This window comes from Microtus ochrogaster, chromosome 22 (genome assembly GCF_000317375.1).
Source record: "Microtus ochrogaster isolate Prairie Vole_2 chromosome 22, MicOch1.0, whole genome shotgun sequence".
NCBI lineage: Eukaryota > Metazoa > Chordata > Mammalia > Rodentia > Cricetidae > Microtus > Microtus ochrogaster.
The window spans coordinates 8,334,665-8,361,386 of record NC_022023.1 but is presented as its reverse complement, the minus strand read 5'-3'; the positions used below and the strand labels follow the sequence as shown (position 1 = coordinate 8,361,386).

Sequence of the window (26,722 nt, the reverse complement as noted above, 5' to 3'; positions counted from 1 at the left end):
CCTCTAGGGTGACCGCTAGATGTGCCCTCATCCTCTTTACAGTACACAGTTTAGTAGGATTTCTTCCATGCAACCCATACTCAGCTTCTTGTTTTAAATCTACATTTATTCCCATGGGATCACATGTGGAGGTGATCAATATGGATTCTATAAGGTTGACAGTTTGATGCCTTCAGATTTGATTAGTCAAACCACTTTCCAAAAAGGCTTGAATTTTTAAATATTAAAATGTGTCTTTAATAAAGTCTTCTATCTTGATGTTAGAAAAGAATCTTTGTCAGCTTGCAGAAAAAGTACGCTAGATGAGTCTCTGTGAGTAGATCTGGAAGTGCACAGTATCTAATTAATATTTTATATCTCCATGTATTTAAAAGAGGATATCAGGTGAGAAACTCACGTAGGATTGTGCAGACTTTTAGCATCCTGTCAATATGCTGTGATCTACGGAGCTCAAGTTTGAAACATGCACAGTTGAATTACAAAATAGCTATAAAAGAAAACTCTCACGTTTTAATTATGTGGATGGTTTTTTGTTGGGGCATTCACAGTTATCCTGGAGCACATGAGATATGTGGGCTGTGATCCTTTCTCATAAAGAGAAACCAGTGATGCGTAGCAGGAGTCTCAGACCCTGGGAAAGAGTATTACTAAAATTGTCTGCATATCTGCCATGTTTTTGGATTCTCTTTGAGCCTGACCCTCCCTCGTGTGCTCAGATGTGTGTAGATGTGCTCAGACAGGACATGATACCGACAGGGGTTTATTCAGGTCTCAAGAGATGAAGCTCCAGATAAACACTATTGATGCTTCAAAGTGGGATGCCCTGAATTCACAAGACCAAAAGAGAGTAAGGAGAACCATTCATTGTTGTGGTAAAATATGATTTAGACTGTGAAGACCAAAGAATATATGGTAGCCTGGTCAGGGTTGAGACTACAGAGAGAGAGGGGTATCAGTATTTTATTAATTAGACCAAGAACAAAGCTGCCCACTGAAAGTTTAGTATTCAAACATAGAACAATAGCAAGAAAAGTAGTATATATTATTCTGCCCAGGTCTTCTCTGACCATTGAGGATATATGGAGATGTGTTTTCAGATCTCAACCTTAATTATTTTCTGATCCTCTGTGTTATCTCTTTATCCTACATGCTGTTGTTTGAATCTAAAATGTACCTCATAGACCCATAATTTGAACACTTTGTCTTTAGACTGTGAGATTATTGTGAACAATGTGGGACATTTTAAGAAGCAGAGCCTGGCTGGTGTATGTAAGTCACCAGGGGTGGGTCTTTGAAGGCTGTACCTACCTCTAGTTCAAGTTTGATCTCTCTGCTTCCTGGTCAACTGTTGTGTGAGCACCCTACCTGCTGCTGTGACCAGAGATGATAAGTCTCCATTCTAGGATGGACTGTAACCCTCTGAAAGCAGAATCCAAGATAAACTATTGCTTTCTTAAATTGACACATAAGATATTGTGTCACACCGGGCGGTGGTGGCGCACGCCTTTAATCCCAGCACTCGGAGGCAGAGGCAGGAGGATCTCTGTGAGTTCGAGGTCAGCCTGGTCTACAAGAGCTAGTTCCAGGACAGGAACCAAAAAACTACAGAGAAACCCAGTCTTGAAAAGCAAAAAAAAAAAAAAAAAAAGATATTGTGTCACAGGGATGCAAGGGGAATGGACACACCCACTTTTAACTGCATGTAATATTGTGAACACTCTCAAATCCCCTTCCTTAGCTAAGATGTTTCTAAGGTCCAGATCCACAGCACCGGTGGTCTTCTGGCATTTCTACTCTAGATCTGTCCCACAGATGCATGAAAGCCATACTGATCTGTACTCTGAAAATGTGCTCCTTTGATGTGGGAGTGTCATATATCAATCTGTTGCTTTCATTGGTTAATTAATAAAGAAACTGCTTGGCCTGATAGGTTAGAACATAGGTGGGTGAAGTAAACAGAACAGAATGCTGGGAGGAAGAGGAAGTGAGGCAGACGCCATGCCTCTCCTCTCCAGGGAAGACACTGATGATGACACTCCAACCCAAGATGGACGTACGCTAGAATCTTCCTGGTGGGTCACCACCTCGTGGTGCTACATACATTAATGGAGGTGGGTTGATAAGGATGTGAGAGTTGGCCAGTAGGAGGCTGGAGCTAATGGCCCAAGCAGTGTTTATATGAATACAGTTTGTGTGTTCTTATTTTGGGTGTAAAGCTAACCATGTGGGAGCAGGGCCGGACGAAAAACAGGCCTTCCCGCAGCTCCCTCTACACTCCTTCCATCCTGTGCTCCCCCTTTCTTAAAAATGGTTCCTTTACTGTGTTCTTGAACAGCAGTAGCTTTTTTCTCTAGGCACCTGATTCCAAAACACAGGCCTTGTTTAGGCAATCATATTGTTGAGGTATCATGAGTGATACCTTTCTGTCATTTCTGGGAGACAACCTCACAGCATACATCCTGTTTCTCTGACTGTTACAACGTTTCTGTTCCATTTTTTTTTTTGTGATTTTCACTGAGCCTTAGCTGCAGGAGTTGTATTGTAGAAGTATCCATTGGTTACCAAATATCCCTCCATCAGTTGTGTTTGGACAGTTGTGATTTTCTGTAATGGTCCCTGCCTAATGCAAAGAGAAGCTTTTTAAAGGAGAGCAAGAGATGCACTTACCTGTGGCTCTAAAGGCAAGTGGTTAGAATGCAGTTATAATTGGTGCTAATTAATAAAGTGGTGGTAACAGATTCTCCTCTAAAATCCATAACCTCACTAGCTATGAGTATTTATCCAGCTTTCTAGTAGTAAGAATAATTTTCCTCCTATTGAGTGGGACTTAAGTCTAATTAGATAGCCATTGGTTACATCAATATATGAGTATCCCTATTGTGCAAGATAGAGATATCTTGTCATGTTGGCCATTGTTGTGGTTCATAGGTGTCATAGGTAGGTAGGGTTAATGGCTTCTTTCCTCCCTAAGGACCTTGTATAGCACCTTTTAGTACTATCAAAGCAAGACTTCAAGGAGGACGCTTTCATGTCAGAACCAGCTAAAATCCTCTGAGTCCTGTGTCCAAACTGCATTGGATCTTAAGCCTCAGAGAGACAACCAAGAGCAGCAACAATATTTATTAGGAGTATCTTGGATTCCCTTCACTAACAACTTGAAAAATGATTTCTCATGCCTGGTACTAGGGTTTCTTGTTAGATGGTTTATGTTTATTGTAGGAAGCATTGCCAGCCTAAGTGGCATAAATTCATTTAGTAATATATGTATCTTATGTATATGTGTATCATATAATATTTATATATATATATATATAATTTAGATGAGGTGTGTGCGCACGCGTGCGTGTGTGAATGTGTAAGTGCAGGTGCCTGAGGAGGCAGAAGAGGGGATCAGATCTCCTGGAGTTGGAGTCGTGACTTGCCTGCCTGTCATGGGTTCTGGAAACCCATGTGCTCTTCAAGAGCAGCAAGAACTCTTAACAGCTCACCCATCTCTCCAGCCATGCTGAATTCTGATTTTCTCTTTCTCTTCTTTTTTTTCTTCCTCTGTTTCCCTTCCCCTCTCTTCTCTCCCTCCATCCCTTCCTTCCCCCCTTCCCCCCACTTTTTTTTTTCTGGCGGTGAGAGAGAGGATGCCATCATTACAGACAGCTTGCTCTGGCAAGCTCAATTGAATGTGTGTGAGAACGGGAGGTGGATGCGGCCTTAGACTTGGGAAGAGACACCACAGCCAGGGCTTGCACACCGGGCTGTCTATCACAGCTAAGTTCCCGACAGGCACTCTGCCTTAGGACTTCACACCCGATGTGGTTACAGGGGTTGTAGCTATAATTTTGGGGAGAAATATAACTGAATTTTCTCCAGTTTGCCAGAGCTGATGGGATTTTTGTACAGTTATCAGGATGTGGTCATTTACTAATTTGGTTTATAAATCAATTTATAATAAGTTATTAATACACTTACAATTCATTATTCTTAAAAATGTGATAAGCCTTCCCCTGAGTCCTTACTAGTTTGGTCTTCATTTAAATATTCATAATTGGAACTAATAATAAAACTAGGGAAGTATCCTGATGATGTGTCATTTGCTTAGGAAATTTGTAGATCACTTCCCAGAGGAAATTGCCAACTTCTGTGACTCCAATTGGTTGCTTTACAATTCTATGGTGATTCCACATTTTATTATCCTATTTCCCAATAATATGATGGGTCCAACAACTCATAGGATTTGAAAGCAAAAAGAAATGAAGCAAAAACTCAAAACTTTCTGTTCCTTATTGTGTTCTTTTTCGAGATAGTCTCAACAATGGGAAACAAGGAACATTGGTCTTCTTTCTTAAATTCCCATGTTAGATTTAAAAACAGGGCTCATGGCAGATGTTGGTCACACTGCTGTTTATTGTACTTTTTTTTTGTTCTAAGAGTATTTATTTATTTATTTATTATGTATATAATATTCTGTCTGTGTGTTTGCCTGCAGGCCAGAAGAGGGCGCCAGACCTCTTTACAGATGGTTGTGAGCCACCATGTGGTTGCTGGGAATTGAACTCAGGACCTTTGGAAGAGCAGGCAATGCTCTTAACCACTGAGCCATCTCTCCAGCCCTGTTTATTGTACTTTAAAGGATTTCTTTAATTTTAAGTTGTGTGTGTGTGTTTACCTGTATATGGGTATATGCCCACACAGGCCAGAAGAGGTGTAGAAGCCCCTGGAGCCAAAGTTATAAGTCACTGTGAGATAGGCAGTATAGTGGGTGCTGGGAACCCTACGTAGGTCCTCTGGAAGAGCAGCAAGTGCTTTTAGCCATACTAATTTTTGATTTCTCTGTTAAATTATTTTCATTTGTCTTCTGTACTCTACTGTCATTTGTTATAACTAAAGCTGCTTGTCAGTGTCTAAAAGGCTAAGCCTGCACTGGCTGTCAGCGTCCCACTGGCCAGAGAAGGTACCAGAATTTACCATTCTCAAATTCAGAAACCATGTTCTGAGTCAAATGACTCAGTATTCTCCAAATGCCTTGGCACTTGAGGGAGTTCTCTGATCCCTACGATCTGGAATCTGAGAATCAGCAAATTAAATACTTAAGGGGAAATAAGCAAGTTCTTTCTTAGGTGTCTGTGTGCGGTGTCCATGGGTAATAGATGCTGTGGCTGCTTCAAGGAAAGATGTCGAGCCCTAGTCTGGGCTGTCACCGTCCAGACTAGAAAAGCTTATGAAAGTCACTTCCTCTTCCCAGCTTTTGCTTCCTTCGTGTCTACAGAAAATTAGCGAGATGACCTCTTTTATAGCATTAAAAATCCATCGCTCCCCCTTTCTCCTGCTTCTGCTTCCTCTCCCTCCTTCCTGCAGTCGGGGAGGAAGGCACTCTGCTTCACTGTCTGGATGGGATGATACCTCTGTTTCAGGAGGTGACAGTTGTTCTTCATGTCCCACCCTTTGATTTTACCTCCAGATCAGAGCACGGGCGGCCACTCTGCAGCACTGGTGACCCGGGAGTGACTGGAGGTAAGCCAGTAAGCCTAGCACAATAATTAAGGTGCCTTTTGTAACAATGCAGGGCCCGGCTGGATAACCTCATTTGAATAATTCTTGTTTTCTGCTTGAGCGAAAGGGAGGGGAATTTACAGAAGAGGCGGATTCATCCTGCAGCTGAGACCTCTGGCTCTTCGCCAGCTCTGGCAGGAGACAGACAGAGTCGCAGAGATTGGGACTGCCACTAAGAATTCAGTTTGGTGGGAGGAGAACACATGGCGTTGGTTTCTGCCTTAGGCTCTTTGATCAAGTTCACACCGTGTCTTCCATCTGAACATTTCCTTTTAGGCATATCATCTATGCATTTTCTCATCCCTGTCAGGCCGGGCGGGTCATATCCACAGAGGGGATCATGTGAGTGGGTAAGGGCTTCTCAGCACTCCATGCTTTTCTTAAAGACAGAAAAATCAAAATTGGTTGATCAACTTCAAAGAGTAGAAGACAAAAAGAATGATTTGGAGTTTCCTATCATTTTTCGACTGTAGGGGGAAAAAAGCAAGGAAAACATGTGTATACAAGTGAAGAGAATCAAACACCCTTGGCAGCGCTAGACCACCTTCTGAGAACGCATACCAGTCCTGTTTATGCTTGCCTCAAAGCCAGACATGCTTATTCTTACTTCTGTACCAGATATTGGGTGAGTTCAAATGTCACTTTAAAAGCCAGAGACCACAAACACACTATAATTTTGCTCAGTGCACTTTCCGCTTGGAAAGAGAGTTCTGTACCTTGTTTGGACACGGTAGTCACACATCAATTGCAACCCACCTGCGGGGAAACGTTCACAAAGTACTGAGCGCACACGCCTGGGCGACAGTACTAATACACAACACAACAGTTCTCTTCTTATTCTCAAGTCTCAGATCAAGGAATGAAGACTTCACATACTCCGAGAAACAGCTTCACTTGAACGAATGACGAAAATGTGGTGCGTATGTCCTATGGAGTTTTAGTGAGCAATAACAAAGAAAGAAATTGTATTCCATAAAGGACAGTGGATGGAACCGGAAATGTAGTCATACATGCAGGGCTCTGACATGATGCACACTCAATGAGCGATTACTGTTCCATTGACTTGCCAGATCCCATAGACAGGCTTCCCACTGAAAGGACTGCATAGCGAAACTAGAAACTGAAGGGAAAGAAAGAGTGTAACAACTCACCCTTCACTAAGTTAACTATCGCTGAATGGTTGGAGCAGTTTTCTGGCCTATGTTGAAGTTAGAACAAATTAAGGACATAGGCATTAAAAAGGAGACTTTTAGGGATGTAGAAGGAAGGAGGTGGAGGAAGACGAGGGCAATGTCATTGCAGGGGGCGCATATGATTGGAGCACACATGCATTTATAGACATGTCACAACTAAACCTATTACTTTGTTCATTAATACACACGAAGATTGCTACAGTAGATACTGAGAACACAAAGTGATGAAGTAATTGCTCAGATGAAGATACAGAGATAGTAAGGGTGCAAATGGAGGGTGAGAAAAACTCAGCATGTTTTAGGTGAGACTCAGGGAATAACTGGGGACTGTCACATAGAGAACAGGCTAGACCTATGTCAGAAAGAACGGCCTTCTAATGATGGTGTGCAAAGGTACCCTTTTCTCCATCCTTCCCCCATCCCAGTGAAGGAGGAATGGGGGGGAGGTAGAGCCCAGAAGAATGGCGGGAGAGTCCTAAGATGCCATCAGTTACAAACGGCACGGTACACACTTGCTTCTGTTGAAGAGAAGTAATAGGTAAGGGTCTCTCTCTGTTTTTCTACAGAACCGCACACACCCAGTTCAGAAACTATCCTTTTATTGTATCTTGGAGTATTTGGCGTTTAAGCCTTGGAGAAGAGTTGTGCAGCTGAAAGAAGAGCTGCACAATCTGCTGAAAGTCTGGGCACACTGGCTGCTTACTGTGACGTGACACAAGGCTCTAAGGAACAGGGATGAGATTAAAGGTAAGAGGGTGAGAGCTTATTTCTGGGTTCCCCACCCTCTGAAGATTTAAAAGAGGAAGGTCAGTGTGGGCGGGGCTGCACCGAAGTGCTGTTCTCCGCAGACACTTGCTGGTGGAGTTTAGAGAGCACAGCGGAGCATTGCACAGAGAAACCAGAACATCAAAGGTGACTTTAGGGACTGAATCACACGCAGGGCAAGCAGCCACAGATGAGCCTGAAGTCTGATGAGTCTCTAAATTCCTCCCCGTGACAGCAGTCTGCCAGGCTCTGTCCTATGAGCTTTGTAAGGGACCAGAAGACCCAGCAGTGACCCTTGCAGGGGCCAAGATACGTGGTGAGTATGCCTTCTGTTGTGTATACAGTCACCGTAGAGAAGCATGTGTGACAGAACCAGGCCTTCCCTACCAACCCCAGGTCCAATCCCAGCCATAGACACAGCAACCCCAACAAAGATACATGAAGAAAACCTAGTCTTCTAAATATCACAAGTCACAAATGATTTTGAATTTTGTCATGGCATTCAAATGCTGCATACATCTAATATATGAACTGACTTTAAATTTATAGATAAGAGCTCTAAGCGCTTTGGTATTTATACTGAAATTTACATGTGTTTGGCTGATATCACAAGACACAGTTAATACTGCAGGGAGAGGGGCCATCCAGAAAGATGGTTTTCTCTAGAGACTGAATCTTTACTGATGGTTGTGAGAATTTAAGGAGAAAAATCCTTATTCTTACCAAAATGCTTGCCTTATAAGTCATCTTTGATAAATATCAGTTGTATTCTTATTACATTTCAGGAATACTGATCAGGTTGGAATTCTTTGTCAAATGTGGACCTTGTTTCTAGTACTGAGAAGAGGAAAATAGTTTGCTTAGATTTGGGGGTCACTGGGGGGAGCACTTTTCTTTTGGCAAAGAAATTATCTTAGTGAGTAGCAACCATAGCTCTGTATGTTTTTCTAAGCACAACTGAGCTTACTCTCGTTACCGCAGGCTGGCCAGTAGGGAGGCAATCAACGAATGAAGAGGGACTGGGTTTGTACACACATTGAGCTAATGCCCCGCAATCATTAGTGTTAATTCTTGGTGGGAACTGAGAACAAGCCAGTTACAGAGGGGAATAGTTCATCTTAGAGAACCTTCCTTCCAAGAAAAACCTTTTCTACCCCTGCCCCCAAAAGCTCAATGATCAGTTCAAAGAATAGGAGAAAAAAATCTTTACAAAGGCAGGTGGCCCCCTCTTGCTTCTTTTCCCTCCCGAGGGCTGTGGCTTACACTGACCAGGCTTGTGATGAGCTGGACAGTAACCATTGACTGCCATCCTAAGTTCCTAACTCTGTCAATGGTGGAAAATTTAATTCTCATAGCTCACAAAGGGGCTGCTCCCCATAGCTTCCCTATTGGCTCCCTGTGTACACTAATTGCCCTGGTTGAACAGAAACATAGTTATTTCTACTTTTCTCTCCATGGGGGAATTTCAAGAACACAGAAGAAAATCAATCACAAGATGCGCTTATGAGTTTGGTGTCTTAGCTCTTGACAGCTCTGTGGGGCTTATAGAATTATGATCAGTAAGCCCATAGCTAGGAAGTTAAGAGTAAGTTGTACAAGACAGTCTTGATTTGACTTTATGTTATGGCTCTGTAGGTTAGTAGAGCTCACCTTCAAAAAAAGCAAATTTATTTTTTACACATTGCATTTTAGGCACAAGTAATGGGAATGTCTCAGATCACCTGACTGATGGGACAGCTGGGGCCCCAGGACTAGGCTTGCTGACTGCCCAAGAGCAGCTGGTTACATGTTGAGAGTGGCGGCTGCAAAGGAAACCTAACCTTTCCCCAGATCATTTGATGTTTGCCAAGACCAGATGCAAAGTAGTCTGATCTAGAATAGCACTGGGCTTTAAAAGCTACTGTATGTAAATAACATGATAATCAAAATAAATATTCATAGGCCTCTAAAGAGCAGCACCTGGCTACATGACTGTAGCTAGGCCATTCATTCCTCCAAACCTGCCTTCTCGTTTATGAAATGGGTAACGAACATTTTTTTTTTTTTTTGCAGGGTTGATTTTTTTAGTATCCAGGATGAATTTCTTAGCCCTGGAGGAAAAAATAGATTTATCACAACCGTGTTGCTAGTCAAACACTGGTTTCAATGTCTTAAAGTTCATTTTGTAAAAGGTTTGTGTTGGGTTGGCATTCAGTGGTTAGTATCATGTTATGAGGTGATAACAGTTCCTAGCATTACCTAACAGCAGCACGGTGGTCTGAATGAAAATGGCCTCCATAGGCTCATAGGGAGTGGCACTATTAGGAGGTGTGGCCCTGTTGGAGGAAAACTGTCACTGGAGGTTTCAAAGTCAAACTGAAACTGGACTTTGAGGTTTCAAATGCTCAAGCCAGGCCCTTTCTCTCTGTGTTGGCTGCTGATCCAATGTAGAACTCTTGGCTCCCTCTCCATCACCGTCTGCCTACACGCCACCATGCTTCCTGTCATGACGACAATGGACCTCTGAACTGTAAGCCAGCCCCAATGAAATGTTTCTCTTTTTAAGATGTCTCTTTACAGCAATCAAACCCTAAGCCCACCAGTGACTTTGGTTGGCACTACAATAAGGCATAAGTCTGAGGTCTGGCCTTCAACACACGACTTTAATTTCTAGTGTGGGTCCTGCCAAGTCATTCTCTCTTCCTTGTTATCCTGGCGGGCATAGTTACTCTGGCATGGCTCACTTCTTATCCTTTTCTTTACCTTCACCATGTTCATAGATGATATTTTTCACAGGCTGCTCAACATCTTTGCCATCCATGGCCTTCCCTCAGTTGCTATGACCTGGCTGCTGTTGCATTTTGCTTGAGCTATTTCAGTGCTGTTCTGCAGGTGTCTTGTTCCTCTGTTCATTCCTGGTACCCAGCCTTGACCCACATCAGAAGGCAATCTCTGTTTACACAGAGTATCAGTAGTTCTTCTGTCTGAATAATGTGGATGTACTAGCCCCTAAGGCTTAGGGAAAACTTCTCAGGCTCCATAAGGGAACAGTCAATGCCTTCTAGCACTGGGCCTCAGGCCTCCTGTGTGTATTGCAGGCAGATGAACCCTTACTGGTTACTGGAGAACCTCCTGTCCCATTCCTTTGCTTCTGCTATTTGCCAGATGTGAAAACACACTGACTCTACAGCTGTTGAAATCTTGCTCAGTTCTCATCAACTCAGCTAAACGGTTACTTCTTTGGAACACTTCCTCAATTGCTCTCCCCCAGAGGCCCTCCCCATTAAGATTCTCATGTCTGAGGGTACACTTTTCACCTTGTACCACAGTGGCATCCATGTCCTTTCAGGGAAGTTCTTAGATGGCAGAGGTCATCACTGTCAATGACCAGAGCAGTATTTTGTATAGAGAGAAACTTCAAAAGTTACTTAGTGAAAGGTAATTCCATACAGATCAAGAGAACACCCCTCTAAAGGCAACAATAAATTGGTCAGGTCTCCATTCATAGGTGGTGGATGAAATATGTTTTATGCTAGTAAAACATATATGTACCGTACCTGTCTGGTGTACCTGACTTTTCTCCCAAACACCATTCTTTATTCTTACATGAGTTGACTGGCTAACTGTGTGTATGGTGCACACACAGGAGTATATTGGACATGTCTATTTGCCCAGGTGGAGGCTAGAGCAGAACATTGGGTGTGCTCCTCTATTGCTTTCTGAATTATCACCTTGAGATATGGAGTCCCATTGAACCACGAGTTTGCATTGTGGAGTAGACTGGCTGGCCAGTGAGGTCCTGGTATCCAACTGTATTCCTTCTAAAATCCTGGGGATTATAGGCACACTTGGCTTTTTCTGTGGGTGCTGGGGATTCAAAGGTCCTTGTTCAGAGTAGATGCTCTTATTAACTGAACTAGGTCCCTAGCCGCTACATTACTTCATTCAGTAATTATTGGTATACTAGAATAGCCCAATAAAAGATTTCCCTGACCATGGTCAATAGATATCCCCTCCACCCTTTTAGGGAAATACTGGAGGAAGCTATCCTTGAAACACTTTTCAGATATTACACAATCTGTAGTTAAAAACAATAAACTACTTTCTACCAACATAAAACAGGCACAGTTTAAAAACAAAACCAACACAACGAACAACAAAGCAGGCAGGACGTAGGCTTGTGGCATGGGGCAGAGTGTCGAGATGCCTGCTGCCAAAATGGAAGATATGAATTTGATCTCAGCTACCTGTCCACATGGTGGAAGGAGAGGCATGACCCCTAACGCTGTCCTCTGACAGCTACGAGTATGTCCATAGCATGCACACTACACAACAAATAAATTAAAATACAATACAAGGGCGATCTGTGCTATTTTTTCTTGTGGTCACTCTAATTACCGTGACGAGGGAGCTGTAAGACTAGACTCTCTCTCTCTCTCTCTCTCTCTCTCTCTCTCTCTCTCTCTCTCTCTCACACACACACACACACCAGTGTCTCAGCTCTCAGATGCTTAAAGCTTTGGCAGAGGGAAACCCTCAAGGCCCAGAGGATGACTCCAGGCCCTCTGCCACAAGTCACGTTAAAGAAAGTCCCACAGTGAATCAGAATTTACACATGAATAACCACCTAAAGTAGAATTGGATTTGAGCTGAGTTTTCTGAATAATACTTCATATTGTGAATTAGTAGCAGAAAGAAAATTTAACAAAGGCTCATGCTCTCAGCTGCTGAAACGACACTTGCTATTCATATAACCACAAACTACACTTCTATTTATATCATGTTAGTTTTGGCATCACTAATTGATTGGGTAGAATGAGCTAATAACATCTAGAATGAGTCCACACTTAAGAACGCAATTATTTTCTCTCATAAGAACCATGTTATTGTGTGGGGCCTTGCTATGCTCCCTGCTGGCATTATGAGCTTGGTGACTTCTGTCTTCTTCCGAAAGTTCAGCTTTCTCATCTGTGAAGTTGGCACATTAACTGTGTTTAACTCACAGAATTGCTGTTAAGTACCAAACAAACAAACAATTAGTAGAAGGGCAAGGAGTAGAATTCAGTAGTAAAGATCTTTCTTATGAGCATGGCCGTGTGCCTGATCTTCTGCGGTGAAAAAGAAAACAAATACTCTATTTAAAAAGGCAGCTAACAGATGTTCAGCATAATGGGCACACCAACTAGAATGCAGTGGTTTTCTAGCACACTAACTTTAGACAAGAGTTTTCTATTGTTTCCTACCAGTAGTTACATAGCCCAGCATTGACCCAGCATCCCCAGAGAATGTGATTCTATAGACTTGAGTCTAGGCATCTCCTTCTTAATAAAAGCCTTAGCTAATTCTGGGGGCACTGCTTGCTACTTTACTGCCCCTCACCAATGAGTAGATACTTTATGGTTATTTTTATCATAGCCTTTCTGCGGCCCTAGGTCAGGCACTGGGAATGGACTCCTGGTCTCTATAAGGTTATCTCCTTTTGCTTCTTTTTTCCTCATTTTGATACAGATATGTTACGTCTTCATTCTACCAAAACTCTCCACAGGCTTTCTCTGGCCTTCAAGAGTAAAGCCCTCCGTGATGGTGATGTGGTTCCTAACATCTCCTTTTTGACACTCCAGTCTTTGTGCTGAAACAGCATTAAGAATCTGTGGCTTTTGTAGACGCACAGGGCCGTGTCCTCTCTTAGACACTCTCGTTTCCGCCTCTACCATTCTTTTGCTCCTTCGTACATCTTCCTGTCCTCCCAGTGCTCACCCTGACCATTCTTTCTTCAGAGCTCCAGAAGAGGTTAGTATTGCTGGGCTGAATTCACACAGTGGCCCGTGCTCACCTCTCACCCAGTGCTTACCGGATTCCATTTATTACTTGTGCACAGAATGTTTCAGGATTGTGTGCTTCCATTCCTGGAATCACGACCTGGCTTTTAGTGTACCTCCAAGACATATCTGTTACACTGAAAAGCTTAAAAATTTGCTGAGAACTAATAATATGAGAAAGGAATATAGCGCAGTTAACAAATGGCTCTAGGATGTTTTAATTTAGCCAACTTAAGCCAACATGAATAAAAACTCCAGTGTAATCAAGCCAATGGAAGTACCATCAAATTTGAAGCATTTAAGATTCTTTTTCACAATTTTTGTTTTACTTCAAGATGAAGTCGACCAAATGCATTCAAGTGTCAACATACATAATTGCAAAAAGGGTGGAAATGTAATTAAGGTTGAGAACAGAAGAGAGCCACACAACTGGACTATGTTATAAAGTATGCACTGCATGTATACGTGTGTTTCTATGTTATAAAGTATGCACTGCATGTATACGTGTGTTTCTATGCATGTGTGCAGTGGATAGAACTTTTCAATTAAATGTTTTTATCACATTTAGAATATAATGTTTTAGATTAATTTGCTATTTCAATAGTAAAATTTTTTAAAAACTCAAGATCTACAGAACAATGCATATACAGAAAAATACATTAGGAACACGACTTAATTCTATTCCACTGAGCTACCAGAGGAGACGCTCCCCAACCTGTTGATCTGTCCTCAGGCTGGGCATGAGTTCCAGTTTTCCATAATCTGCCATTTATGCTAAGGTGTGTTATTAGCGATGTAGCTGGCTTTGAGCCCATTTCTGCTCCTTTTTCTCTCACCCTTACCCATACTCCTTTAAGTCGCCCCAATAAAACTCATTGGCTGAACTTGTTGAAGTTGGGCTTTGGTGCTATCCTTTACTGTGGTCTGTTTTTGTTTTCCTATCCGGTGAGTAATATTTGTGCACATCTTCTCAGGAATAATGTCACACAACACTCTGAGAGCCACCTAGAGAAGCCATTATCACTCCCTTATCAGATAGTTATCTCTGTGCTACCTGGGAAGGTCTCAGTGGACAGAGGAGTTGAGGGTTAGAAAAAATGTGATTATTGTGTTCTACAAGAGAGTGAACTAGCAACATCACTCAGACTGGACCAGTGATGCTGGAGACCTTCTTTGCGCTTCTGTAAAATGCTGTAAGTCTGGTTAATCTATATTGCATGTGGAGAAAGAATTAGGAGAGAAACCAGAGCCAGGAAAACCAGTTAGGAAGCTTCTAGAGGGCACAGATGGGAAAGCAATGATGAACAACCAAAGAAAGGCTTTTCTAAATTTTTTTAACTTCTAGGAAAAAGCTTGCCTTCCTTCCTGCTTACCCATGAGGTGGTATGACCTGTGACTTTCCTTTCACTCCTCCCCCAACCTGGATATCTAGTCCATCTTAGTGACATTTGAGCTTCTTATACCTGGTTCCTCTATCTATAGATTGACTCCATGTGGATCTATTTTTGTGGGGGAGACACAGTCATAACTCACCTCTCAAAATGTTATTTAAAACCCGTGACAAAAACCAATATAATTCCCATTTTGCTAAGAGAACCATCAAATTGTTTTTTTGATAGCTGGTACAATGCTTGTTCTGGTACCAGCAATCTTGGGGTACACGAGAAGTTCCAAGAATCAACACAGTTTCTCAATGCTGACTCCAGTTTGATTCAAGGACACTGCTGTCACCGGGTCCTATGTGGTATCATTCTGCCCACTCCTTTTCCCTCACTCAGCATCTGCTCTTACAAACTATTATTAGGAAGCACAGAGCAGACATCTGCAAATGATAACCCTCTCTGATTAGATTTTAGAAGTTATTTCCAAATTTCCTTTTCTATTGCTTTTGGTTCAGATTTTCAGAGTTCTGTACCCAGAATATTGCAGCTTTCTCCAACTCCTTCTGCCATCCATCTCTCTCCTGCCCTCACAGTTGACAGGTAAATGCCTCTTAAGCCCTCTGTGGATGTTCCTTTCCCATTATGTAAGCACGGTGCACCAAAGAGTCAGCATGAGTCACGTAGACATGTTCAGTGCTGAGGCATCACTACGCACAGGTTTAGATCTTTGCCTAGAACACTTTAGAGCACAATCAAGTATAATCAAGACTGTAATACAGATATACTTGGCACAAGCTCAGAAAAAATACTATGAGGTCGGCTTTGGCCACAACACCCACGATTCTTCATTTTCTACAGGATAAAGTACAAGCTTCCTGGGTGATTTAAGACATCAGAACTATCTCTCCACTTCTGAGACCTTTTATTCCCCTTAATAAATGTCCCTTGCAGTGTGGCAACTGTGTTTTATTTCTTGCCTGGCCGGTGGCCTGCTCCTGCTTGCCTCCCACATCCCATAAATTTCACCAATCCCTTTAAGGCTGGCAATTCAAATCCTCTGGGTTTGAATTCAAATCCTCTGGGTTTGTAAACCAGAATTTCCTTTTCCTTTGTCCTCTGCTCTCTGGTTCTCCTGGTGATGGTTCTGTGACTTCCTTCCTGTAGGGCCTGAGCCTCTCCCCTAGAACACTGACTTCTCCGGGTCAGTGGTGAGGGTGTAGACTTACTTCTCTGTATTGTCCCACACTGTCTCTGTATCTGGTGACTGACGGGACATGTTAGCCAATACCTGTGTCCCCATTTCTAGCTTCCAGGCTACCGTAGCAGAAGTAGGCGGCCCATAGCTCTCTTCAGAAATACGTATATCAAAGAGGAAAAGCAGCTTCCCTCTCTCTAGATTTATGTTTCTGCTTGAGTTAGTTTTTGACAAAGCTAATCTGAACTCATTTTGCTTCATTTTTTTCCCCTGCATATGTGTGACATGTCTCAAGAGGAAAGAGATATTACTACATGCTGTAGAAAACAGATAATGCGCTTCGGAATCAGTCAGGTGTGAGTTCGATTTACTTTTCTAAACCTCACTTTAAGTCTACACAGAAGTAAACGATTTCCCTTGGAATTGTGTTTAAAAATGTATAGAAACTGGAGATTTACAACTTACTATGTGTGTTATGTATATGTATGTTCATGTTCATGTGCAGTTGTGTTCAAATGTGGCAGCCAGAAGTCAGCTCACTTTCCCTTTTTCATACGCTTTGTTGGGAAATATTATTTTAAGGTGTGCTTGTTTATACTGCATTTTTTTTTTTAACTCTGTGAAGCTGTGATTCTTTCCCTGTCTAAAACACCTGATGGTCTAATAAAGAGCTGAACGGCCAATAGCGAGGCAGGAGAAAGGATAGGTGAGGCCGGCAGGCAGAAAGTGTAAATAGGAGGAGAAATCTTGAAAGAGACGAAGGAGCAACAAGAGATCAGAGGGGGCGGGGACATCAGGGGCCAGACCCCTAGACACCCAACCCAGCCAGGGAGTAAGTACAGAATAAGAAAGGAAAAAGTCCAGAAGCAAAAGGAAGTTGGAATGGTTTACGAAAAGCTGACAAGAAACAAGTCAAGCTAAGGCCATGTTTTCAGAACCAAGAATAAGCCTCCGTGTGTGATTTAATCAGGAGCTGGGTGGTGGGCCCTTCAAAAAGTCAAACGAGTAAAATATGACACAACACTCTAGGATTTCCAGCCTAGGGAAGGGTGCCACCCAACCCATACAAGGCAGGATTTCCCACTTCAGTTAACCACCATCGATTTTTGAGAAAGAAATCCCTTTTTGTCTTTATGTAAAATGGTGTCAGACCAGTTATGACATATTGCACGCTGGCACTCACTCTGGCCTGCAGTCTGCCTTGGAGGCCAGACTGGTTGAGGACTAGGAATCTACTTGCCTCTGCCTTGCAAGTGCTGGGATTACAACCACGTGCTGTAGTGCCCAGCTTTTTACATGGATTCTGGGATCAAACCCTGATCTTCATCTTGATGCAGTCTCCTGAAAGCAGGTTTAACGTGACCAGCCACCTCAAGCTCCTGCCATCAGACCATGGCAGAAACTGTGACTCTGAATAAGTCTTTCCTCCCTATAGTTGCTTTGGTCTGGGTGTCTAATCACAGCCATAGTAGGGAAATTAAGACGTTTACCAGAAACAAATAACACAGCAATGGAAAAGACAGGCTGTTGAAATGACCTGAATTTAAACCTGATTCTTGTACGTACCCATACTAATTGTGTTATCTTAGACAAATTAGGCAGTCTTGCGAAGACCAAGTCTATTGATTTTTAAAGAGGAGAACGACAATTCGCTAAGTCATGGGCGATCCCTGTGATATTATATTCCTGCCATGTTATTTCCTTGACTCTAATTGTCTTTGGAAACTCGCTGAAAGATCTTGCCCTTTTAATTTATTGGTTGCTTCACAAGGCGACTTACACACTACCTCAGGCTTTGTAGCGCTCAATGTCATTTTAATCAATAGCCAGCTCTTGTAAAAGTGACTTGAGTAGCGACAGGCTAATTAAAGTTCAAATTCTTTTATGACGAATTCGCTGCTCACTCCCAGGCCTGTTAGCCCTATAGAGACTCACAGCTTGCGGAGACCAGTCAGGCTCGTCATAGGCTGCCCCACTGACACTGACTTGTTCTAAGGCTATCCTACTGGAGTTGCCCAGGACACTGTCTGTCCCTACTCTCTGGACTCTGGCATAGCTGGGAGCTCTCCCCCCTCCTTCCTGCTTTCTGTGTTTATGTTTAAGAAGTTTCCACATTTATTGTTCTCATGGAGATTTGAGAAAAAAAAATGCTTTTATGTCTAATAAATTTCTAAGCAGAATTCATGGACAATTACTGATGAAAGCTACTTTAAAGATCATTGAATTTAGAGATTGCCAATAGAGGACCATTCCCAAGGTTGCGCTTGACATGACTAATCGATAGTACTTTTGATTCTGCTGAGTTTATATATGCCTTTGGAACCCTTCTCAACATGAAACTGCAGATAAAAACTGCTACTACCTATGAACAAATTGGAACTTGCCATCCCTGACAGAGTCCTATTTTGGCTATAAGGTTCAAGGCTTTGGTGACTCGGCAAATTAAAGCTAGAATATAGATAATTGCTTTCCTGACCTTCAGATCTAGGATTTGCTTCCCACGTTATCCTTCTCCTCCTTAAATAGCCCATTTGAGTCCTAGAGTTTACATTTTATTTATTAGCACATAGTGTTTAACAAATACAGTTAAAAGGGTGTGGTGGTCTGAACGAGGATGGCCCCTATAGGCTCATGTTATTTGCATGCTAAGTCCTTGTTGATGAACTGTTTGGAAGGGTTAGGAGGGGTGTCCTTGTTGGAGGAGTATATCACAGGGTGAGCTTTGAGGTTTCAAAAACACATTCTAGGCCCAGTGCGCGCTCTCTCTCTCTCTCTCTCTCTCTCTCTCTCTCTCTCTCTCTCTCTCTCTCTCTCCTGCTGGCTATCTATGAACCAGGCAGGATATAGGTCTCAGTTATTACTCCACACCATTCCTGTCTGTTTCCCACCACGATGACAATGGACTGGCCTTCTGAAAATGTAAGCAAGCCCACATGAAGTACTTTCTTTTATAATAGTTGCCTTGATCATGGCATCTCTTGACAGCAATAGAATAGCTCCTGAGATGGAAAGATAGTCCAGGTGTTCTGGCCTGTCACTGGTGTAACTTCTGGGAAGAGGGGTCCATATTACACTTTGTATACTGCACTAGCTCACCTGTGCATCGGACACAGTTAGGTATTCAATTCAAATTCTTCAGCACGTACCATCTGTAGGCATGGAATAAGTACGGCATGTATTATTAAGTTCATACCAGGAAGTAATAAAAATTTCTATTGTCTTGAGGCATGGAGAGATGGCGCAGCCATTAAGAGTACTGGCTGCTCTTCTGGAGGATCTGAGTTCAATTCCCAGCACCCACATGGCAGCTCACAACTCTCTGTTAACTCCAGTTTCAGAGACTCTGAATCACACAGGTATACACATGGACAAAATACACATACAGTAAAAAAATAAAGAAATCATTAAAATTTTTTCTACTATTTTGTGTTGAAGTAGTATTTAAAGGAGTCAATTCCGTGATGTCCCAGATTCTCAGTTTTAAGAATAACATCATATGTACACAGATGAGTTCCTATTTCACTTAAATATTTTTTTGGGAAATTAAAATACTGTGTCATTGACTTGACTTCTCAATGATACATCTATTTAATATACAAAGGGCAATCCAGGGGGTTGGGTAACAAAAGTCTTAGCAAATGATCTATCTATTTTCATAATGATACTACTGACCAGAACTTGTGGTGTTTTTTCCCTCCCATCCACCCACAAGCCACAACTGTTAGGGGAGAAAAGTAAAGCAAAGAACATGGAGAGAAGAGGAATGGGATGTCCAAAGGTGGAAGGCGTTATTTTATAACAGGGCACCAGACCCCGGTACGGCCTCTTCGAGAACTATATTTTTAAAAGACAGTGACGTTACAGCCAGTGTCATGCCAGAGTAAGATGGAGAGAGGTGCCTTTGCCCTTCTCTCCTTGGATACGTCTATCATTGTGGTAGAGGTTCTGGCCATGGGAATTAAGTAAGAGGAGCAAGTAAAAGTCATCCACATTGAAGGGCAAAAAAGAACTCTCTTTTCTCATATGGCATATCTTCTATATAAGAAATTCTGAGAAATTTAGTAAAACTATCAAAACCATGACAGGGGTTTATAGAGGTTATAGGATATAAGATCTACATGAAATAATAGAGCTCTATACATTTGCCATGAATGATCTTAAATGAAATTAAGTAAATGATTTAGATGCAAAGGAATACAGTTGGAACTCAGTACCTCTCTGTGAACAAATGAACTCAAAATTGGTTAATATCCTAACATAAGAATTGCACCTGTAACCTTCTTAAAGAAAGTTTGATATAAACCTTTGTGACCTTGGATTCTGTAATGTTTCTTAGACATTGCATCAAAAAGTAACAAAAGAAAAAGATTAGAATTAATCAAAATAAAAATCATGGTTACATTAAAGAATACTGTCAAGAGGATAAGAAGAGAACAGAACTCTAAAGAGGAAAAAAGTTAGAAAAACGTCTGTCTGAAAAATCATTTAAAGGCAGAGTACAGGGGGAGGGAGACGGGTCAGTGGTTAAAGTGCTTGCCACCAAAACAAGACTGGAGCTGAGAGGTTCAGAGCCCAGCTAAGTTGTCTATAATTCCAGCCGCAGAAGGCAGAGAGGGGATCTCTGGATCACGTGACAGCAAGACTAGTGGGATTGGTGAGTTCCAGGTTTGATTGAAAGGTGCTATCTCAAAGGTGAAGGAACAATATAAGAAGATTTCTGCCTTTAACTAGCCAGTCACTCACATGTGCACCATGCCATACACACGTTCCTACACACACACACATGTTCACAAACATAAACATGAATAAGTGAAGAGAAAGGTTTTACCACAACCCCAAAGTATATTTAGAGACTCTATAACCCAGTTAAAATAGCAGCAGGGAAATGCCAATTTAAAAATATACCTAATTTGAGTAGACAGCTCTTAGAAAAGATATGCCAAGTACAGAATAAGATATACTAAGGCCAGAAAAAGAAATTCGCCAGCTCCACTGATTAGGGAAATACAAATCAAAACCACAATAACACACGGCTTCATGCTAACCAAGATAGACATTATTGTAAAAAACACATAAGAAGCATTGTTCAGCGCGTGAAGAAATTGCAGAAGAATACACTGTTGATAGAAATGTGAAATCTGTGGCCACTGTGTAACCACCTGGCAGTTCCTAACACGTGCACCACAGCCATCATATTGCTGAAGGAGTCAGCAATTTTGCTGCACCATTATAATCAATGAAAGTAAAAATATACACATCAAAATCTTAATACAAATTGTCCTGCTAGTATTACCCCCAGTAGCTAAAGACTGGGAATACCGCAAATGTCTGTCATTTGATGAATGGACATGCTAAATGTGGTATGGCCATACAATAGAATTTTATATGGCAATAAAAGAAATGAAGCACTTTTTTATTTATTCATGAAACAGTATAAACACAACTTAAAAAATATTGCGGTGTGAAATCAGCAGTCACAAAAGGGCACATTCCATTTATATGAGGTATTTACAGGCAAATCTATAAAGACAAAGTAGGTTACTAACTGTGGTCGGGTGGGGAAGGAAGGCCGAGGAATGGGAAATGATTATGCTAATCGACAGGATTTTCTTGATGGAGTGATGAAATTTCCCAAACCGATGGAGGTGACAGCTGCCCAACTCTAAATTTAAGTGGGAAAGTCATATGATAGCTGAATTAATTCTTTGCCAGCAAAGCCGGGGCTAAGAGGAGATGTACACGAGTGTTAATCTTGGTAGGATTTTGTTGTTAATTCTCTCCCATGTCTGTCACAACAATCTACATATTCACTTAACTGACCCATGTCTGTATTTCTTTGACTACAGTCTTTTGTGTATAATGGGTGTCAAACTAGATACGTTATCAGATGAGTAGATACTGCCTATGAAATGTGACCTTTCAGAACATTTAAGGAAAACACCTAGACTATGTTTTACCATCTTCAGTACAGTCAACACATCACTTTCATCATCACTGGCTTTGTCCCAGGAGTTAACATCTTTATAACAAACCCACTTTATCAGAAATGACATTCCTTTAGCGATACATTTAGGACGGTGTTCTTTTGTCTAGTGACACTATTATTTCTTTGCTATTAAAAGCCTGAATGTTAATTGTCACTGAATCTATGGTAACTGAGAGAACTTAATGCTTCCATCATTTTGTACCTACCCCTTTCGAGTCAATCACGCCAGGTTTTGCATTGAACTTCACTGTCTTCAACCGGGCACGCTCCTTTCTTTCCACTCTAATGAGAAAAACAAAACAAAACAAAACAGTAAGTTCCATATTAAGTAAAGTGCTCTTCTTCTTCTTGTCCCTACAACTCAAATAAAACATGGATGAGAATGTTTCGTTTCCTTGGGAAGGATTTAAAAAATAAAACACTTGGTAAAAATTGTCTAAACTTCTAATATGTCCCTAGAAATTTTTGTTTTACATGCACTGACAAGTCCTAATATTTGGAAGTAACATAAAATTATGGAAATGCTTGTGGATCAACAAGAATCTATTTCAGGAAATCACAGCCCAGGAAAACTAATGGCCTAGAGCGGAAACAAACAAGCCTCTCCTCCTCCCTCCTGCTCGCCTATTAAAGAGCAGTGTTACACTGCTAGCTTCGCTTGGCAACCAATATGTTACATGTACCCTAGAATGTTCCTTCAAGGAGTCTAATGTCCTTCCATCATTTTGGCAGCATCATTATCTTACCTGCCACTAAAGGAGCATTTGCCATGTTATTAACCAAGGATGTAGGAATAAAGGAAGGAAACATTTACAACAAGGCTGTAATGTACACCCATCGTGATACGCTCTCAGACACTCCTAACAGCATCACTGTGGGGAGAGAGGGGTGGTGAGTCCTGCTGCGGTACTGGAAGGGGACCACAGTTCATCTGAAGCTAGAGGGGTGAGAAAGAAAAGGTGAGCATGCATTCCAGTCCCTACCAAGCTGGGCACCGGAAGGACAGTGCCACGGGGTCCACGCGGGATGAGTGGAGGCTGGGTGAAGATGTGGAGTTTCCTAGGATGTTGGGAGCCGGGCGTACTGGTACACATATGAAACCTACCACTTAGATGGTAGAGACGACAGGATGATGAATTCAAGGTCAAAATCAGATATGAGTTTAAGGCTAGCCTGACTGACCTACATGAAATCACAAAATGTCTTAAAGAAAACATATGGCTGGGGAGATAACTCAGTTGATAAAGTCCTTGTTTTTGACAAGGACCCAAGTTTGAAGCCATGTAAAAAGCTGGGCATTGGGGCGGGGCAAGAGTTTATCATCTTAGAAGAGACAGGGATGGGCGGATTTTAGGGCAGACTGGCTAGTAAGTTCAGACTGCTTTGTGGATCCCAGGCCAAAGAGAGGCCTGTCTTAAAAAAGGGGAGGAACCTACGAAATGAGGCTCATGGGTTTATGCATGCATCCATACACAAATGAGCATCCACAAGCGAATGCAAACTCCTCCTCCTCCTCTCCCTCTGAGCTACTCAAGGACTTGGGCAGTAGTAACAAGGCATGAATGAGGAAGGTGGTATAATCAAACTAGGGCTTTAAAGATTTATTTTTACTTATGTAGACACGTATGTGTGTGCATGTAGTTAGGCTCATGCGTACGCAGGACTTGAAGGGTATTGGGTCCCATGGACATGGGTACTGGACCCTGGATTCTGGTCCTCTGCAAAATAGCTAACACTCTTTACCATTGAGTTATCTCTCTAGCCCTTCAAGCTAGTATCTTAGGAAAAGGATCCTAGTGCAATGGAAAAGAATTTTGGAAGGGCAGGACAAAGAAGATTGGGGTACGCTCACAAGCTCTTTCCATACCCAGGCAATATCAATGAAGGATGGGGAAGGATAATTCGGATATGAGAGTCAGGGCTTAAGAAATCCCAGGAAAATAAAATTTGATTAGCTCTTGTTTTAAGCTAAAGTTGACAAAGAGGAATCTATGTGTTTCCTTGACTTTTCCAAGTCTCTGCAGTAAAGTGTTGTTTTTATTGCCTGCTCCCTATAACATCATTGAATTTTATCTCTGGAAGTTACATCTTGATTCCCTTCTTTAAACACTTTCTATTGATTTGAAAGTTTGTGTAGTTCTCTGGTCCAGGTGCATGTAACCCTCAGTAGAATATTACAGCAGGTCTCCAGTAGAAGACCATGGTACAAAAATACTATCCGGTAGGCTGCTGTGACATGGTTTTGTTTAAATCTGGCTGGCTTTAATTCCATTTTTTTTATCTTTCTTGGGAAATAAAAGAGCAAGTGAGAGAAAACTAATCCCAAATCTATAGAAACTTAATGGCTGATGAAGTCTAAGCTATTCATAGCTCTGTAATTAGCAGCAGGCGACTTCCTAACCGAGAGCTCTTTTGTGTTTCCCACTGAATCACCCAGGAGCTGGGTTTCCATAGCTACAGAACGAAGACTCACAACACATTTATTCCAGTGGCAGAGTGGAATATTTGGGTGGAAAGGGCTGGACAAAACCTTTCACATCTAACATCAGACATTAAAGCAACATATTCCCTGGGGGGAAACCAGTGCTGAGAATCTCTCCTCCCATCCACCCAACACATAACGGTTGGCAGGAGAGCCAGAAGGGCTTGGGAAAAACTGCTAGGTAGAAGTAGCGGGAAAGGGACAGAAATCTTTTAGAAATATAAATAAAATAAAAAAAAAAGTGCAGGGAAAATAAATGCTGGTGAATTCAGGATTCATTAAAAAAGAAAAAAGAAGTAGTCCATTAGGAAGAAGCCTTCTTGGAGCTAGTCTGTCTCCCTGTTAAGTTTAAGCTCAAATGGTCATTCTTTTCACCTCTTCAGATTTTCCTAAAACCCTTGTTAGAGCCCTTAATCTTATTCCGACTCCTTTGCATGAATTTGGCTGATGATGGGAACCACTGCTTCCTCCCATTGTCATGACTGCAGCACGTGGAGCATGCGCGGTGATTTGATCAGAGAATGGCGGTCAGTTCTGCACAGACCCACAGAGGCCACAGGCATGTGGGACATGGGGTTCAATGCAGTATCCAACCTAAGGATTACTTGGGCAGAGCAGTCCACACTTCCTAACAGATTTCTGAGGTCACCCTTTCACTGTCCTTCAGTGACCTCAATTAGACCAGTTTTAGTGGGGTCATCACTTAAATCTGTTTACAAACAATATAGCCAGACACACATAAGTGCACACACACACTTACCTATCAATCTCTGTGGTTTCCTAATATTTTTAAATTGGAAATGATTTTTCACATAATGTATTCTGATTATGGTTTCCCCTCTCCAAAGTCCTCCCAGATCCTCCCTACCTTCCCCCCATACTCTGAGTTCTTCCTGTATCCCAATACAGTGGTTCATTTTCCCCGTGAAACAAGAACTAAGGCCGAGAGTCGGGGCTTTCAAGAACACAGCCTTCTTTCTCTTTTGGCACACAATGCTCAAGATCTGACACCTAGAAAATAAGTCTTCCTTTGAGAGTATGCCACACATGAAAGTTGTTCCCAGCACTACCTATTTTATTTGTCTATAACCTATTCTATGGTTCATGACTTCACATGGAGCTGGGCACTTAGAACACGTGAATCAACAAAGATGTGATTTTTTTTACTTTTCTTCTTATGTTTTTCTAAAATTACTTTTATACAGTGAGACAGAACTAGCTTTATAATACATAAAACATTTCTGACATAATTACAATCCTAAGAAAATATTCATAATATAAATTTATAATCAAATAAATACAAATATATTTTTATTTTGTATAAAATAGATCTGCAGCCAGGCAGTGGTGGCAGACACCTTTAATCCCAGCATTCAGAAGCAGCAGTAGCCCGAGCTTGCTGACTTCGAGGCCTGCTAGGCTACAAAGTGAGTTTCAGCCAGAGCTGAAACAGAAAAACCCTGTCTTGAAAAACCAAATAAATAAACAAACATAACTGCAATGTAGGATATCTGTGAGCAAAAGAGTGTGAGCCCACATGAACGTGGTCGCACTTGAACAAAGCACTTCCTCAGGGCAGCTGTTATATGGCTGGTGACATGGTTTCCTTTAATTGAAAGGTTGCTTCTTTCAAAAGATTGAAAAAAAACTAATTCAAGGATGGTCAGCGGCAAGTGGGAAATTGTTTGGGAGAGGGCTGTATCTTGGGGGAAATGATGCACGCTAATTGAACGAATGACTGGCGACATGATGGTTAGCATCACACGAGCCTGCGGTTGGGAAGCTTTGGACCATTTATCCTGGCTCCATCCTCCCATCTAAAGTCTGAGACCTTTTCATGTCGTCCTGCGTAGTCTAGAGCGTCGCTGGGTGATTTCAATGAGAAGAATGCTTTCTTGGAAATCAGCTGTAATCTATTTCTGACAGAATTCGTCCCTCCACTCAGCTCCTATCCCTGGGACCAACCGAACATGACAGCTCCTCAGACAGCTTTGGTAACTGAATCTGAGCAACCGGGAACACATGTCATCCTGGACTGTTTTCTTACATGAAGATGCACAAACACATCAATGAAGTAGTATTAAGAATCACTGTTTCAGGACTCCAGGAACTCAGTGGATCAAACAGAGCCTACATACAACTGGGAGGGAGAAGCGGTGGGGATGTGAAGAAGTGGAAACAAGGTGAGGAGTGGATTTTCCATCCGTCTTCCTCCTGGATCCTCGTTCTTCTTCCAGTTTGATGTCTGTTCTCTGTCCCCTCACCCTCTCACCCACAGAGTCCAGTTGGCAATGCCCATATGTGTGGGTATGGGGTCATTCTAGCAATGCCCATATGTGTGGGTATGGGGTCATTCTAGCAATGTCCATATGTGTGG

The 26,722-nt window shown here is 42.0% G+C and overlaps 1 protein-coding gene across 14 annotated transcripts in view; it reads right to left on the bottom strand.

Annotated features, from left to right (window-relative positions):
* The window catches only part of Dlg2 (discs large MAGUK scaffold protein 2), a 1,686,730-nt gene that overhangs the window by 41,382 nt on the left and 1,618,626 nt on the right, over positions 1 to 26,722 (bottom strand). For all 14 annotated transcript variants that reach the window (XM_026784310.1, XM_026784311.1, XM_026784312.1 and 11 more), the window contains one exon: positions 22,070 to 22,145. In XM_026784310.1, coding sequence (XP_026640111.1) covers positions 22,070 to 22,145 — 76 coding nt within the window. The remainder of the gene's footprint in view (positions 1 to 22,069; positions 22,146 to 26,722) is intronic.